General features: G+C 35.4%; 1 protein-coding gene across 2 annotated transcripts in view; it reads right to left on the reverse strand.

Annotated features, from left to right (window-relative positions):
* Window positions 1–18,274, reverse strand: part of LOC100744027 (probable G-protein coupled receptor 158) — a 165,651-nt gene that overhangs the window by 54,407 nt on the left and 92,970 nt on the right. For both annotated transcript variants that reach the window (XM_024369671.2, XM_024369670.2), the window contains exon 5: window positions 13,221–13,421. In XM_024369671.2, the coding sequence (XP_024225439.1) occupies window positions 13,221–13,421 (201 nt within the window). The remainder of the gene's footprint in view (window positions 1–13,220; window positions 13,422–18,274) is intronic.

Below are 18,274 nucleotides of genomic sequence, written 5' to 3' on the forward strand. Positions count from 1 at the left end.
CGTGTGTGTTAGTGAAACTACGAAATATGATTTCCAATATAGCAAATGAAGTGGACATTTGGAAATCACGAGATAAATTCAGTCTGAGTCTTCGTATTCGTAAGAAATCTTCCATTTCAGTAGTACAGTCTCATGTAAGTCAGACGGATGATACAATAACACAAATCAGCGTGTAAAGTGGTTTCTATCGATTCTTGTCTATGATTTATGTATTCTGTAGTTGGAAGACAGCTAGCAGACCTATCTTAACAGATTTTATATCAAGTTACCACAGAAATTCGCGTCACAGAACGTGTTATATCCAGGATGTATCAAAGAGATGATAGTAAAACGAGAGCTTGTCACAGCGAGCCAAGCGCATTGAAATGCATCAGGTGCCACGAAAATAAACTTGTCTTGGCAGCCCTTTAGAACCGGTCGTGTCGTTAAATTAACCTTCCGCGATCATCAGCAATCTGATGCGTTTGCAAAAAGGTTAATCTATCCGACGCAGCGGTATAACGCGTGGTATCGCATCTCGCTCGTTAAAGCATCATATAAGACGCGCATATTGCGCTACACGATGCTCGTAAACGTGAACGTGCATATTACACGCGTTGCTCGTAAACTAGTTTAATGCGGCCAGCCTTCTTCAACCAGGCCAGTTACAACATCAAAGAAACTCATTAAAGCTGCGAGGCCAACCGAATTGCGTTCGCGCTCCAAAGTCTTCTGACGATTATGACGCTTGCTTGGCGATCTTCGAGAGCCAGGTAATCCTCGAATGGTACAGTCGCTGTTGAAGATTCAGGATTGTGCATTCTACGTTTGGTCCATAGTATAATACAATCAGTTTGATAACTTAAGAGAAACAAATTGTCATCTCAACGACTGTTTGGCTCCTCACATAATCTCCTCCATCTTATCGAAGTTCAATGAATTAATCAATTGCAAGGTAAAACAAACATCTGACTAAAATTTGCAAGTATAGTCACTGATGATACACAATGCTATTGGTCAATATGTCTCAGCATATGTCTCAAGTTTATCCTCAGTAAACATTATCGAGTGTTTAGGACACTGGTACCTTGCTGATAATTTGGTTACGCTGAAAATCCACGAGAAGCCCGCGATAGTCAGTGACTAGAATCTGGAAATGAGAATTCAAGTACCAAAGTACTGAGTACTCGAGTCTCAGGATCGAGACCTAAATCTGGTCTACAAATCTAGCTATATAAGTGGCAATGTAAAATGGTAAGTCTGGCAACTGGATGGGAAAGTGAGTTTTAGAAACAGGCAACATGATAAAATAAGTAACCCACGTGTTTGCTTACGTGACTTTGAACTTCCACCGGGCCGAGAAAGCTATTTTCTGCGTCAGCGGTTCAGGTATATTCACGTCGGTATGGGACACTATTTCACCGAGATACGTAGCTATTCCACGTTACAATAAACAGGTCTCAGGAAGATGGATCAGTCGTGGCAGACCTTTATTGTATCCTGACCTAAGTCTCCTATATTTCTCCTTACAGTAGTACTGTAAGGGGCACATTCAACCGGATGCACAAAGGCTGCTACGAGAGAAAGCCACTAGGTATCATTGCGACAAACAGCATTCACGCTGTCGAAAAATAACTCTGCTTGCCGCTCTTCTTTTCGCCATGTTCGACCGACCAACTTGTTTCTATGTTGTATTCCACTTCAAAGTCTCTTCTTCCACTTTCAGCATAATATACCGTGGCAATAAGGGACCAGTGTCGTATAAACCTTTGAAATATTGCGAGTAAACTGGGATTGTTATACCCGAGTTCTTAGTCTTTTGATACCAGCCACTAGAAGTCAGAAACTTGATAGAGGATCAAAGTTCAGCACAGCAATTTTCATTTGACAACTTGATATATTTTTCTGCCGGTATAAATGGACCAGTATCTGAAGTAACTCTTTAGTAACTCAATTTCAAGTTTCTAAACTCTTCTAACATATTCATATGTTCCGAAGATGTTGATCACCGACCATAAGGTCTTTGCATCATAGTCTTCAAAATCCAATTTTTAATATCGAATTCTCAAATCCTAGCTTCCATATACTTGGTTCTCTGTCCTCTACATTTTTGCTTCCTAAATAAAAGTTCCTAAAGTCAGTTTCCTGAAGCGAATTATTACTCAAAAATTCCTAACATTCTGCACTAGTAAAAAATTCCTCATAAATTATATTTGGAATTGTTAATAAATGTCAACAGGTGGTTCGATAAATTCTGAAAAAATTGTGCACATTAAACCACTTTTGGTATCCACCTGGAGACCTTCTAATCCGTCCTCGTGCAATCTAAACACTGCATCCACGCGGAATGGGATCTCCGTGAAATAAATCCCAAAACACTAGTTAACAAGTATCAACGATGTAGTTGGCGGACAAACAGCAGAAAATCCTGCAGACTAGACGAGCAACCACCGTTTCTCAGGATCCGTTACGTTGGCCAATGTTCGCTAAAGCTGGTTTATCCCATCGCAACGCAACGAAAACGCAATCGGGTTAGCTAGAACGCCTGTATAGGAAGTTTGCTCGAACGAGTCCCATGAGGGCGGTGAATTCTCGCGTGGATGAATCGCGATAGATCCAACAGAGGAAAATCGATTACCAGTTCGAGGATCTGTACGCGACTCACTAAGCGGAAGAGCGGAACGGTATGACACGTAGCAGCATGATAGAGGAGCCTTACATTACAGCATCAACTAAAGCAACCTACAGATGCTGTGATACCCACGCTTCTATTCAATGCTTTGTACTTTTCTAAAAATTAGATATACAATAAAGTGACATTTTTTAGTACGACATTACAATAGCAGTATAGTAGAGAAGTAACAATAAAATAACCAAATAATGTTAAGGCTTAGTAGCAGTAAGGCTTCATTTTTTTGCTAAAATAATAAGACTTTCAAAAATGGGGTTTTACTACTATTTTGTGTCTTACTATTTTGACCAAAAGATGAAGCCTTACTATTATTTTATTATTTTATATAGCTACCGCTGTTATACCATAAAATAAGAAATGAATATAATATATATCGCAGAGTGTATAATAATAAGACTCTCAAAAATGGGGTTTTACTACTACTTTGTGTCTTACTATTTTAACCAAAGAAATGAAGTCTTACTATTATTTTATTATTTTAGTTACCACTGCTATACTACAGTGATATTGTAATACTATACTACACCTACTGCTACTACTAATACTCTGAGTATCACCATACTATTGTAATACTAGCATCTACTGATACTCTGTGATATATATTATATTCATTTCTTACACCTACTAAATACAAATTCACTTTGTAAAATTATGGTGTCTCTGTACATTTCTTATTTTCTAAACTTTCTTTTGTCCGCTACCAGACAATAACATATACAGGTAACAGGCTTCTTACTGAACTGTTGGCAACATTGGCTGGTTCCATTGGGTACAGTAGCCTTGACAGTATATCCGAGGTTGTAAAATTGGAGAGGCGTCGAAGCTTATGTACGTGTCCGAGAGAATTGACAGAAGGTTGAAAAGATATGAAAGCTCAGAGTCGGGACGCGTCAAGCGTACCAACCTAGCTGTGGTTAAGTCTTCAACTACTGTTCTTATTGCTCGGCTATTTTCTCTTCACGTCTCACGGCTTTTTTCTTTTACTACTACGACTTCTTTTCCACCATATTTTTTCTTTTTATCGCACTGGCATACAGTATGACATCTTTGCCTTGTGCTTTTTCATTCTGCTAGCGGACCTACCCTATTCCTTCTTTCCATTTCTACTTTCTTTTTTTCTTAGTGCCCTGGACTATCGTTTTTTATTAGTGGAATATTTTCGACGATCTTACGATTTTCCTTTTTATTACTGGAATTTTTTTTGCTACTATCCATGATTTTTCCTTTTTTATTGCTGGTATTCCTCGCTCACGTTTCTCTCAATTTCTCAAGCTTTTTTTTTTTTCTAACTTGTATTTCAATAATTGCTCAAATAACGAAGAAATCTCTCGTTTAATTAAAAGTTTGGTGTTTGCTAGCCAATTAAACGAACTTTTAATTGGCGTTTATTATATGCAAATAATTTCATTAATTTTTCTCCCACATCTGTTTTCTTCTTTTCGTTCCAACATGAAGTGACATCTTTTTCGTCGATAAGACTACATCTTCTCTCGCACAATATTTCCAGCACATCTCGTTTTTTTTATGGGAAATAGAAGAATCGTTCGTGCGAACTCGTAAACATAATTCCTGCCGAGCAGTAATTTTTACGTCGATTGGAAACGAAATTTATCGCGCGTCTCCCTGCCTTTTTCTATTTGTCACAATTACTCGACCCTCTGGGTCCTTTCTTCCTTTATACGATTCTATGAAGCACCAGGAAATTGTATTTTTAATCGATGAATACGATTTTCCTCGTTCAAGTAATCAATTTCCGATATGAACTAAGAACTTCACTCACGCAATTCTTTTTGTTATTACACTAATGCAAATGATATCAATGATTTTATCTTATCTTCTCTTCCTCTTTTGCGTTTTGTTATTAGATTGGAAACTAAGCCCAACCTAATCTCAAACTGTCACTTGACTAGGCAAAAAGGCGTCAAACTGATAATTATAGTATTAGGTTGGCAACTAAGTGATTGCGGGTATTGTCTTTAGATAGCAATGACAAAATCCGCAGTCACATAGTTGCCAAGCCCAACCTAACCTCAAACTGTCACTTGACGAGGCAGAAAGGCATCAAACTCATAATTATAGTATTGGGTTGGCAACTAAGTGATTGCGGGTATTGTCTTTAGATGGTAATGACAAAATCCGCAGTCACATAGTTGCCAAGCCCAACCTAACCACAAATCGTCACTTGACGAGACATTACCATCTAATGACCTAACCTAATAATTATCTAAGAAACTGGTAGATTTTAAGAAAGTACGTCATTACAATTTTACAATACTAAGCATAATAATGCTACGTATTAATGCAAATAATATTAGTGCTTTTATACTGTTATTTGTATGTATTAATTTCTGGAGAAATCGATGGATCTGAAATGAGCCATTAAATTAGAAACATCATCTGCATTACGTTACAATTATTATCTGTCTATAGTTAATTATGCTATTTATACTATCTCATAGCAAATTTGTTCTTGTACGTCACGATTCTGCTATCTATAAATATCCACAAAATTATAGAAATCAATTTTTTTTCTTTCTAGACAAAATGACTAAAAGCATTCAAATTTTTCCAAATTTCAATACATTAAATTAAATTTAGCTTTAACAAAACACGCGAGATGTTAACAAAAGACGCGCACAAATGTTCGAACGCTTTCTGCAGATGAACTCTGTATATCTGTTGAATTTTCGAATTTGATTAATATGGGAAATTGGTTCGAAGAGAGGATTGCATTTATACGGACGAACGCACATGGTTGTCAGTTTAACTCCGGAATTCTGCAACTTGTTGCATTCCGCCAACTCGTAAACAACGTTGCAGATGCGACAGGAAATCTGCTCTCGAAATATCATTTCGCAACGATATTTCGATTTGTCAAACGGCATCGTCTGCCACTGTGGCGACAGTAATCAGATACAACAACGAAACCAATTAACGATTTATCGTAATTAATTTTCGCTATAAATATGTCTCGATAATTCAACTAATTTTATTAACCCATTTTCTTGTTTTTTCTTTCTTTTCCAATAGAACGAAACTATTACGAAGAGAATTTTACTGAAAATATCGACAATTTTATAAACCGATTTAAAAATACACGCTGAGTCAGTAGAAACCTGCACCTGCAACAATTCCTTGTCTATTGACTTTATCGAACTTATGTTTCAAACGAAATTTATTTTATTGCATTGAAGATAAAATCGAATATTGCAAAAGTTCGTCTACGTGAAATCTTTTTTCTAGAAATATTTCAAATCTTATTTTTCTCGATGGATGAACGTAAGTTCTTCGGTTAAACTTTTGACAGAAGACTCATCGTGAGTGTGTTGAGATGGTGAAACGGACAATATTTCTCTTCGCTGGAATTTTCTCTCTGATATTATCCTCAATTTTCCTGGTAAAATATATAAAATTATAGCATGAAATATTCGCATTAACATGCGCGTGGTTTCACTAGAAACGTTGACAATTTTAAATTTAATTTCATAATAAATTCGACATTGCGACAATTTCTTCGAAAATGTAAAAATCTGTTTCTTCTATTTGTAGCCAGCAACGATGTTTATTTCCAGCAATAATTCCACGCTGAATTACCTCGAATTTGATATGCAAATTTCCCTTATTCGTATACACGCATATCTGTCTTTATAAATATTTAACAAATGAAAAATATTTGAAATATTTATACATTTTATGTCTCTGTTTTTCACCAAACGTTTACTCGGACAAAGATAATTTCACGGAATACGGACAACACAACTTTTCTCCACAAGCTTTCCGCAAACGAATAATACAACAAATTATTTTCAATTATTTTAGACATTTAACCATCGAGCGAAAATTTTGACTGAATAGCAAACAAGCACGTGCACCTATACATTTACAAGCTGTATGTAAATGTTAATGAGAAATTACGAAATCGTTGAAAACAGTAGAAAGTGGCCACTGCTTGTTCCACCGGTTGTTACGTTGTTAATTATTAATTTATTTACATGTTTAATTATTGATTGGCAAAAGTAATTAAATTTATTGCGAATAAACGTTGCTACTGATTCGAGCAAACATTACACGGCGTGTTGATGTGGTTACAAAATTATTGAAAAGCTTAAACAGAATAATCAGAGTCGACGAGAAATGAATGCGACTGTACAAACAACGGCTCGTAATGAATATTTCAATTGCATTGTTATAATAAAATGTTTCCATGGCAAATAATACTCGCGTGTGTTTCTATATGTGTAATGTCTCTGTTTAATAGAGAAACACTAAAAATTATCAAATTGTAATAAAATGTTTTCATCTCCAGACAAATATCTCTCTGTAATATTAAATATTATATATTATATATAATATTATTATCATATATAAAATATTTATTTATCGTTCGATAATGTGTTTCTCATAATAAAATTTTATCATTGTCATTGAATAAAATACACGATAAGTGTGTGTGAATTGTTATATAATAGAATGTTTTTATTCCAAAGGATATTTGTATATATACCCCAACGTGTATAATATTTTTGTTAACAAAAAGAACAGTAATAAAACGTCCCTTTCTCTAGATAAATATTCCTCTGTATATTTATTTTTCAATAATAATATTTGCTATGAAAACTCATGGGAGGTTACATAGTATTTAGATTGAATTGTTTTCGATGCTCGTAAAAACGCACGAGCCAACTGTTTGAATTTTACATTGTACGATATAATGGGAGTCAGTTAAAAAAAAGAGGAACTTTGAACCAGAATTGTTTCGATAATATGTTAATCATTTTTTAAAAGTAATCTTTATTGAACGAACAAATTTGAAAAAATGGATAATTTCATTGAAATTTTCAAGGGGCTTAAAAAATAATACTTTCAATTTTTTTCAATCTTTTTTCGAAATGAATTTTTACTATAACAATTTTTGAATGAAATTTTTAGAGATTTATCATATTTCAATTTTAATATGCTTGAAAAGAGATGGTACGGAAGATAAGGTTTGTAGTCACTTTTGGTTAAGCTTTTCTTCCAAATGAGATTTTAAAATAAAATACCATTTTTCAATCTTAATACACAATGCAGGAAAGAAGATAGTAAAAGGTTCGATTGAATTTCTCTTTTACTTTTTCTCCTGTCATCATCTAATTTCTTTTCAATACAAATTTCACACAAAACATCAATTCGCTTAATGTTATTTGTATAGTAGCTAGAAAAAATTTGATTAAATATCTTTCTCAGGTTTACTAGAATTAAATTTATCAATAATCTCTTATCAGACGCCCAATTCTTGTTCAAAAACACACACGATATTCCGCCTAATCCTGCCACTTTTAATTACTTCCTTGTTTACAATGACAGAGCAAAATGTATGAAAGAAAAGTTGTATAATAAGAAGAGCGCTTTTCTTGTGAAAAAAATTGCTAACTTTGTAACTGTCTGCTTACAAAACGTTTTCTCAATAGACAACTTCCAAAGTCATTCTTCGACTATCTCTTTATATTTGATATTATTTCTTATATATTTTCTTCGAGTTACTATTATAGAATTTTTTAATTTATTTAGAGACATTAGAAATTAAGGTTTCCAATGATTTCTATCCTAGTGATAAGTTTATTGATTGATAGATCTATTGACAATGGATTAAACATGGATGGAAACGATGGTTATTTAATGTGAACTAAATACAGTAATGTGCTATAACGAAGACAACTAAATAGTTAATTCGCAACTGACAACTAATAGTTTACAACTCATAACAACTCGACAAGTCAACTCTCGACTCCTCACAACTCGACTCTCCCCAACTCTACTCTCAACTCATGACTTGATTCCTCACAACTCGACTCTCAACTCGACTCTCCACTCACGACTGTCAATACTCGACTCCCCACCACTCGACTGTCAACTCACGACTGCTCAACTCGACTCTCCACTCACGACTACCACAACTCGACTCCCCACCACTCGGCTGTCAACTCACGACTACTCAACTCGACTCTCCACTCACGACTCTCCAGATAACGACTGCCAGGTAACGACCACCCGGTAAAAACTGCCAGGCCCTTTTGGCCTAACGGCGCAATATTGTTTATGGTTCACGCGATATTTCTTAGGCCATTTGTCCACGACACTACACTATCTACGCAAAATATTTCCTCCAATTTAATTCATCGGCAAGCAACCTAATCCTTTTTCATTTACGAGCTTTGACATAGTCCCTGCCATAAACGATATAATTTCAAGACAGAGTAACTGATAAAAATTTCCAACCAAAAGCTATGAAATTTTTCCTGAATTCCCAAATCCTAAATATATTTTTGAACTTAAAAAACTTGCACCGGAGCAACACGAAACAGCTGAATAAAAAATACTTGTTTCATGCAACGGGAGACAGGATAAATTTGCAGAATGGAAAACTACGAGGGACACGTAGAAAATTGTATAAAATACATACGCGTGCATCGTCCAATGGACGCGTTCCTGTTCCAGAAACGAGGTGTGTAAAAAAAAAAAAAAGAGAAAGAAGGAAATTATTTGTTCTGCGTGCGCAGAAATGAAAAATTCTTCAGCGATGCGTCGAGTTTCATGTTGATTAAGCAATCTGGCAAATGGCTCAACTGCCGCCACAAACGGACGCGTATAACAGAATAAAAAGGGCCGGTGAATATTGCATAGCAGCGTGACGGATCTAAAACGAGCAACGACTCGTAAATTCCAGCCAGCAGGAACGAATTAACCTTCGTTCGAATCCAGTCGTATTTTTATTAGCGACGAATTGTCCTTTTTCTCTCCAACTCGAATGAAATGAAAATTTTCAATGAGCAAACGCGCGGCCAATGAATTTCATCCACAAACTGTACATCGTACAGGTTTTCCTTATGAAATGTTGTTCGAGTTTCTCGTGATTACTAGAGCCACGGATATTTATGTATCCATGGGAAATTGAAAGATGGAAAAATATCTATGGAATATACGCGGCAAGTCTGTAGAAACCTCCACCTCAAACAATTCGTCGTCCATTGGCTTTATGAAAAAATATTTAGAATTCCAGTTGATCTCATCGCAGAGATCGTATTATGAGTTGGCAACTAAGTGATTGCGGATTTTGTCAATACTACTTAATGACAAAATCCGCAATCACTTAGTTGCCAACCTAATACTTTTGGCTATAAAGAAAAAAAGGAAAAAATATGAAAAGTATTGAGACTAGTCTTAAAGGATCTACGAAATGGTCTGAAAAGAGAAAAAAAGAAATAGTTGGTTTAGTGTAATAGTAGAGTTAATAGCGTTATCGGTTAGACAAAATCGGTTGGATGTTAGGAGGATCCATAATCTCTTCAAGCAAATCTTATCAGCAGTGACTTGACGTAGGAACTGGTGAAACCGACGGAAACAATCCTGTCTTTGGGCTATTCGTGTAATAAATTTCCGTAACAACTGGAGGCGATAGTTGCCGGAAGTGAGTTCGTAGTTTAGGTTTCGGCCCGTCTCCGGTTAATTAAAGGGAATTTATTAGCCCTGCGATGGCTCAACCTCGATACGTGATTGCAAAGCAACGCTGTTATTCTCGTTCAAATTGACGGATAAACATCCTGACACGAATCTGAAGCTTTTAGAATTTACGGAATTATCGATAGAATTCGTTAAGAAAATCCAGACACCTTGAAGAGTTGGGATATTTCGCTGGAAATATCTGTAGAATGTACAGAGTGTACGTTCATGGAATTGTTCTTCCACTTTTCTCTTATTCCACTCTATTTTTATTCTTCTTCTTTTTTTTATAACAAATGCCACGAAACGGCTTTTGAACAAACAGTTCCATCACACGCATGTTTGCAAACAAATATTTTTCCAACCCTGTCCCCACATCTAAAAAATCCTAGCCAAACCAAAAACAAAGGCGATCTATTTTTCGTTGGTTAGGTCAGGCTTTTAATTTCCGGCAGCGGAAACACGTTGCCTTGTCTGGTAACGCGTTATTTTCCGAAAATATGAACGCCAAACGAACAATCATCGAGGGTACACGATAGTTGCAAGGACACGCCATTGGAAAAACGTAGCAGCGATTTACAGATCCACCTTTTTCTCCCTTTAATTACGCTGTGTAATTGAACAGAACAGGATTCGTTAGCCAGGATTCGATTATCGAGACAGGAATGGAAAAGCGGCCAAAGTTGGACATTTCAACGCGATTATTGCCCCCATCTATTTTTCATCTCCATATGGAAAAATCCGTCTTAACTGTTCCTCAAAATCGTGCTACCTGAAATCCTTGTGCCAAGCTCTTCTGATCTAGGTCAGGATCTTGCCAATTATTTGCCAAATAATTTCCTAAATCGGTTAGCAAAAGGTAGAGAAAATCGACGAAAAAAGGTTCAAAAATGACACTTGAGTAAAATTTATAGAATTATCGCGGGACATTATACACGGGATACTAATTGGTTGGCACAAGTATGAGAATGAAAGAAGACAAGAGAACGTGTCAAGCAATCTTAGGCAGTCATAGAATCTTGGTACATAGGAATCTTAAACCATGGAACCTTAGGCCACAGAATCTTGAGCCATAGAATCTTGGGACATAGGAATCTTAGGCCATAGAATATTGGGACATAGGAATCTTAGATCATAGAACCTTAGGCCATAGAATCTTGGGCCACATCTTAGGCCATAGAATCTTGGGACATAGGAATCTTAGGCCATAGAATCTTGGGACATAGGAACCTTAGGCCATAGAATCTTGGGCCATAGAATCTTGAGCCATATTGGGCCATAGAATCTTGGACCATAGAATCTCGGACCATAGAATCTTGGACCATAGAATCTTGGACCATAGAATATTGAGCCATAGAATCTTGGGCCATTTTGGGCCATCTTGGGCCATAGAATCTTGGACCATAGAATCTTGGGCCATCTTGAGCCATCTTGGGCCATCTTGGGCCATCTTGAGCCATAGAATCTTGGGACATAGGAATCTTGGGCAATAGAATCTTGGGCCATAGATAAGGATGAAACAGTGAAACGTCTCTTTGCTTAGCTGTCAAAAGACACGAACCTTCTTCGATTAACACTTAGCCAAGCAACCTATACGCTGTCCACCATGCATTTTTCCAAGTTCGAGGACTAATGTTCACTACTTATAAAACAAAGATGCGTAAAAATTAGTTAAGAGGTGAATTATATTTTGCGGTAATGATTTCGTTTAACAGTTTCACATATTGTTTATACAAAACATCAAATTAAAAGTATATATTAAAGTGCACGACACAACCATAAGGGAATGTAGACAAACCAGGGAACAATGCCGGCTTATACGGTGAACTGCACCGCAACTTTGCAATGCAGAGATGTAATCTGCATTTGAGAACAGATAAAGGATCGATTCACGAGTCAGCCGCATTGAGATAATCGCGTTGAAAAGGCAGCTTGGACCTGAGTTAATTAATTTCGAAGCGGAGGTAGGTTAGCCTTTGGTAGTTGATTCTTTCGACAGAAGTTGCCTCAACTGCGTTTAGGGCAGTTAGTTGGCTTGGATTAAAGGACCTTTTGATGGTGGACAGGCCCTCCCAATGGGATTCTCCCCAGACCATTTCAAAGACCTTGCAGAAAGAAGGTGGAGCTGACATCAAAGGGGATTCTAGATTATTTTAAATCTATAGTTGGTGCTCAGAAGTTGTTAATCAGAGAGAATTTAGAAGCAGTTCGAATCTTGGCAGCAAAAAAAAGATACGCTAGAATCTGAAACTGAAGACTAACTGTTTTAGCTGTAGGTTGAAAGTATTATAGTAATCTTGGGATTTAGTGATATCTGTGTAAAATTAATTTCAAAAATGCAACATAGGTGAAAGATGGCTTCACTTATTCAGAATAGCAGAGAATACTGAATTTGGAATATTTTATATATTTCTGTGCATTTTCCATTAGCAATAGATGCATCTGTTTTTCCAAATGATGAGATTTCTGTCTGTCGTTACATTTATTAGCTTCCTTGTTACCTAAATTTTCGGATACATTTTAAAAGCATGCACCCTTTTGTGTAAATTATGTTTTATGCAGAGAATTTTGTTACCAATCGCCTGTTTCAAACAATGGAAATGTATTTTAACCGAACATTTTATAAAATGCATTTAAAGTTTGAAATTTAGAACTTTCCATTAACAGTTATCCGCCTGAAGAACTTTCAGTTATGAATTCCCATTTTAAAAGCACAAATGTTCCTATTGAAATTTCATTATAATATTACAATAATTTAATTTTAGTTTCCATGAAAAATTTCCTCAATCTCTTTTAACGTTCTTATTGAAATAAAAGTTTAGAGCCTATTTATAATGGAAAGTGCTGATAATAGAATATATGCTTTTAGTACCATATCCTTTCTCAGATACAGTCTTCCTTTGAATACTTATTGCATCGATAAGAACTTGGAATCAATATGTGATCAAAATTTCAACGATATTATAGAATTTCATTATCCGGCCTTCGCTGACTGTAGAAAAGTGCCTCTGTAAAATATTCAAAGCGTAAGAAAGGATTTGGATTGTGGAAAAGCATTTAGGCTCCTTACCTTCACTTTGCCATACTTCCAAGTGAAAAGGGCGACAGCGGGCAGACAGGCGATGACGCAGCATTCCAGGATGAGGATAGCAGTTCTCATCAACCAGTTCAAGGATACCACACACGGTGAATCGTCCTCACAGGACTCGCAACCCTCAGCACAGGGGAGACACTCGAACACGCCATTCACGTCGTACTGATTCTCTTCACCCTAGAAATAAGACATCCAAATAGAAAATTAGAAAAATCGATTGTCATGGTACACTTGGAATGCAAAATAGAGACTGAAAGAAGATAGAGAACTAGAAAAAAAAGGATGATTATATTTGAAATAGAAGGTAGAAATGGAAAATTAAAAAAAAAAAGAATTAATTATTATATATGGAATTATATGTCAGAAATATTGTACGTGTAATATAATATTTTTAGAAAAATTAGGTAGAAATGGATTTTGAATGATATGTTAAAAAATGTCAAAAGTATAAAAAATTATAGATTTATATTTTACACGTACTAGTATTATCTACATATTCATATATGTAATATGAGAAGTTACATTGTATTATAATCAGGGTTCTAATTACACGATCTCCTCCATTTTCACATTGCTAAAAATGGATTAAATACTGTGTGCAATTTAAAATTCTACATTTAAAATACCATAGAATACACGTTTTCATGGAAGCCAACGAATATAGTGTTCGAATAATCCACTGTGGAAAAGGACACGAGAAAAGTACTGGGAGAAAATATTTAAAAAATACAAAAAGTACAGTATCAAGGAATATGAAAAATAATATTTTAATCCAAAAATGTCTACCATCGTTTTATTAAGAGTTTACTAAAAATTCTATTTTGCATTTCTATTTTGCCCATTGGTGTCATATTATACGATAAATATATTTTTCCAATTCCAAGCACAATTATTATTATTCAAATAACAATTTCATATTGGTCAAAATTATGAGCAATTCGGAATTTTACGTCAGAAATATATTATATTTTTTATAATTTGTATTTTATTACGATTTTTTGTTTCGAATTTCCACTTTGGTGAGCGCTAGCGTTATCTCACTTCCACACGCTTCAACCTCTGTCCACGCGCTCAAACGTCTGTCTCACTCGCACGCGCCCCAATGTATGTCTCACTCGCACGCGCTCCAACGTCTGTCTCACTCGCACGCACTGCAACGTCTGTCTCACTCGCGTGCGTCACTGACCTCTCTTTTGCGCACTAGCGCTGTCTCACTCAGCCGCATCACTGACCTAAAGCTCCTCCAACTGGTTGCCATTGAAGGGCGCTGAGCCAGCGAGTTTTTTTACTATACAGTAGGTCGCGCGTACGCACTTCCCGGAAGGAGTGGAAGGTGAAGCTTACTTTCAGGGATTTTAGCGGCACATCAATGGTAAACTTTAAAGCTGGATATCTCGAAAACGGAGCGACGTATCGACGTGAAACAAAATGGGTTTGAAAGAGCGTGATTTATGCTGTCTTTCAAGAGTGAAAAATTGACAATTCTTCTGATTTCGTGGCTCTTATTTTTCCGTACATCTTATTGTATTTTCTGCTCCTCTCATTGCGGTTACGTTATTTTTCTAAATATCTGGATATCGTTTAAAGCGAGCAAGTTAAATATAGAAGAACATACAAAAAATAGCGAACTTGTTAACAAATTTATTGCTGGTTTATAGATAAATATGAGGATATTCGATATTGAGAAACACTTAAACGCCATCAGAGGAATATTAAAAAAATACCTTTCCATAAAACACTGTATAAAAACATTTTCCACACATGAGAAATATTTGATGGTATCTCGATAAATTAATTTTTTCTAACTTCGAAATACACACTGTTTAACAAAAATTTATTTTAGTGCCATTTTGCTACACACGTTTCTTCCAAACTTCTCGAACAACACCTGTATTTCTAAAGGAGAGATTCGTATTCCATGGAGGAAGGTTTCAGTGGAATCGTACAGGTCGTAAATCACATAAACGCTGCTGTAAGCAGCCATACGGCAATCGAATCGATTAACATTCGACGGCTATTCGCCACATTCTTAATCCCATCGATAGCCCGTAATTCAACGAGCCAACCAACCGGACGGTTCATTAGCGGCCAATGTCAAAATCGGTGTCATGGAAACAAATGTGTGTCACGCCATCGGAACAAATTTCTTCAGCCATAAGCGATCAAATATGCATGATTACTTCCGCGTAAATCCGTATGGCTACAAATCATAACGTGGTAAATCGTATTCACGTTCGTGACTTAAGTTCAGGAGAATTTATCGATATCACAAATCAACGACGATGCCATTATGGTTTAGGATGTTAGGGTCAAGCTAACTACGCCCAGTTGCCATTTCCATGCGTCGTGAATGGAACCTTATGGCGCATCTCATTGCAGAATAACATGTTTATGCTAAGACAAGATTCTATTTCACGTGTTACGATATTTGTTTGTTTTCATAGGAAATTTATTTGCTACTTACATTTTTTACTGATCTACTGATTTAGTGGCACGAATCGTTTCAATGATTTTACAATTTGAAACTATCAATGGTTCTTGATTCAAATTTTTCTTTAAGGGAAATATCCCTGCCAAAGAAAATTTCGAATTTTCCTCTTAAATGAAAATCCCATGGAACTTGGAATTTCCACAGAATGAAAACCTTCGGCTCCTAGGAATTGCAAAAAGGGAAATTCTCTAAAATTTTCTAGAATTTTATTTTCGATGAAAGTTCTAAATTTTCGAAGCTTCCAAATTTTCACTGAAAGTTTTCGTTAACTTAGCTTTTCTGAAGAGAAGACCATTCGAAAGGCGACGACTTTAAGCTGTAAATTTCAAATTTCCATCATTCTAAATTCCAAATTACAGATTCCAAGGGTTTGAAGCTTCAAATTCCAGCAAGTATAGGTTTCATATTTCAGGAATTCTATGATTCGCAATTTCAAAAATTCCAAGTGCCATATTGCAGAAATTTTCAATTCCAAATTTCAGCAACTCCAACTTCGAAAAATTGCACGTTCGAAAAAAGAGTACTTTTTCTATAAAATAAATTTTGAAAAAGAATATCTTGCACATTTATATCTCGTAGCTCATGTTAATGCAGATGATAATAATTTATTAGCAGAATGAAATTTCATGTGTGGCATTAGCCAGACAAATTCAAACTCCAGAGACACGTCTCATATTTGCCAAGCTAATAATTAAATTAGTCTACGAAGTGGCATACCGTACGTCTGTCATGAATTCCAACTGCTTCCTAGCATAATTGTTCGAGTATACAGGCGAAACCTTGTCTAAGTTGTTTGGAATTACAGAGAGTAGAATTTCATGAAGTTGTTGCCATGTTTACTGTTGATTATTACACACGATAAACAATGCAAATTGTTACGAAGTTCTCCATACTTAATTGTACGATATTTAGATAACAATGTATGCATACGAAAGAAAAGAGAAAAATGAAAGAAAAAATATTCTTGCAAATTTAAAGACAGGATGTTCTTAAAAAAAGTAAAAAATAAATTAAGTTTCTATAAAAACTTCTAATATTAAAAAAAAAAAAGAAATAAGAAGATACTTTGAACAATGTAAAATTATTTATCAGAGCATCAAATACGAAAATTATTCCACTACAAAAAAAATAAATAAATAAAAGAAAAAATATTCTTGCAAATTTAAAGACAGGATGTTCTTAAAAAAATTAAAAAATAAATTAAGTTTCTATAAAAAATTCTAATATTAAGAAAAAAGAAATAAGAAGATACTTTGAATAATGTGAAATTATTTATCAGAGCATCAAATACGAAAATTATTCCACTGCAAGAAACAATTTATTATAATTCGCTATATTTCTCTTCACTGATCTTTATATTCAAGCGAAAGTATTTCATGAAAGAAATGAATTTTTCTTCTTGGACAATGTTTTTAATTATTCTTTCAATAAACAGATATTACTATTCACGTTGGTGTATGACACTTTCACTTGTCTGTCTGCGTTCGCCGCCTGTTTCCGTTCAACGCTGTAATAAGACTACGAGCACTTGAACGCGAGCTTTGTTGCAATTTTAATCCCTCGGATCGTGTCGAGTTCGTTAGCCAGATTATTAACACGTCCGCGAACGGAACGAAATTTACTCTTAATTGAACTGGTGTAACATTTCGAAACCGTGTAGCCAAGTTAATTAAGAGCTTGTTTTTTTAAGCGGATAGAATTCCAAGGAGGGATAATAGAGTGGAAAATAGCTGTGAGATGTATAAAACGCCAGTCAGACACCCAATTCTCTATCTGAAACTATTAAAGGGTAGAATTAGTTTATCAGGCGGAAAATAGAATTGGACCGGTGATTAATTATTGTTCTACGGAGAAGTTGTGAAAGTTTATTAAATTGGAGGCTGTTCGATCGAGCAGAAATCGTTCCACGTGGTATTTCGGACAGTTAGAAAATCTGGGATTTTCTTTTGAAAAAAGTGCAAGAGATTTTGGTCTAAAATTTGTCTGTCATATATAGAATTGTATGGAAAATATCTGGGAATTTTTTCGTGCAAAAAATAATTAGTTTATATGAAGTTTATTTCTCACAAATATTATTAATTTTAATTTGTCCATCAGGCAGAAAGAAGACAAATTTTAGCTAAATGTTAATCTGGACGATTGTTCCCTTCATCCGGACCCAATTAAACTCTCTTTATTTAGTCGTGTTCATGGAAATACGAATTTGCCTAAACGCAATCAGAGTCACGTGACGATAATAAAAATAATATTGTGTTCTCTGAAATTTTATTAAAATTTACGTACCAAAATTGTAACGCTATCCTGTCGGTGCAAAACCATACATAGCAGCAATAACAATAACGGATAACAGTAAATTTCACAAAAATTTCGAATAAAAAATTGTCAGGAAAATTTCGAGCTGGTCGAAACGCGAAGAAAAGAATAAAAGCAGCTGCTAAAAAGCATTGGGAGATGCAAACAGGCGGAGCAGAAGCGGACAGCGTAAGTCACCTAATGGAAATCGACGAGAGGTGGTAACTTTCGCATTCACCAGTGAAAT

This window comes from Bombus impatiens, unplaced genomic scaffold, assembly GCF_000188095.3.
Source record: "Bombus impatiens unplaced genomic scaffold, BIMP_2.2 scf_0637, whole genome shotgun sequence".
NCBI classification, from domain to species: Eukaryota; Metazoa; Arthropoda; class Insecta; order Hymenoptera; family Apidae; genus Bombus; species Bombus impatiens.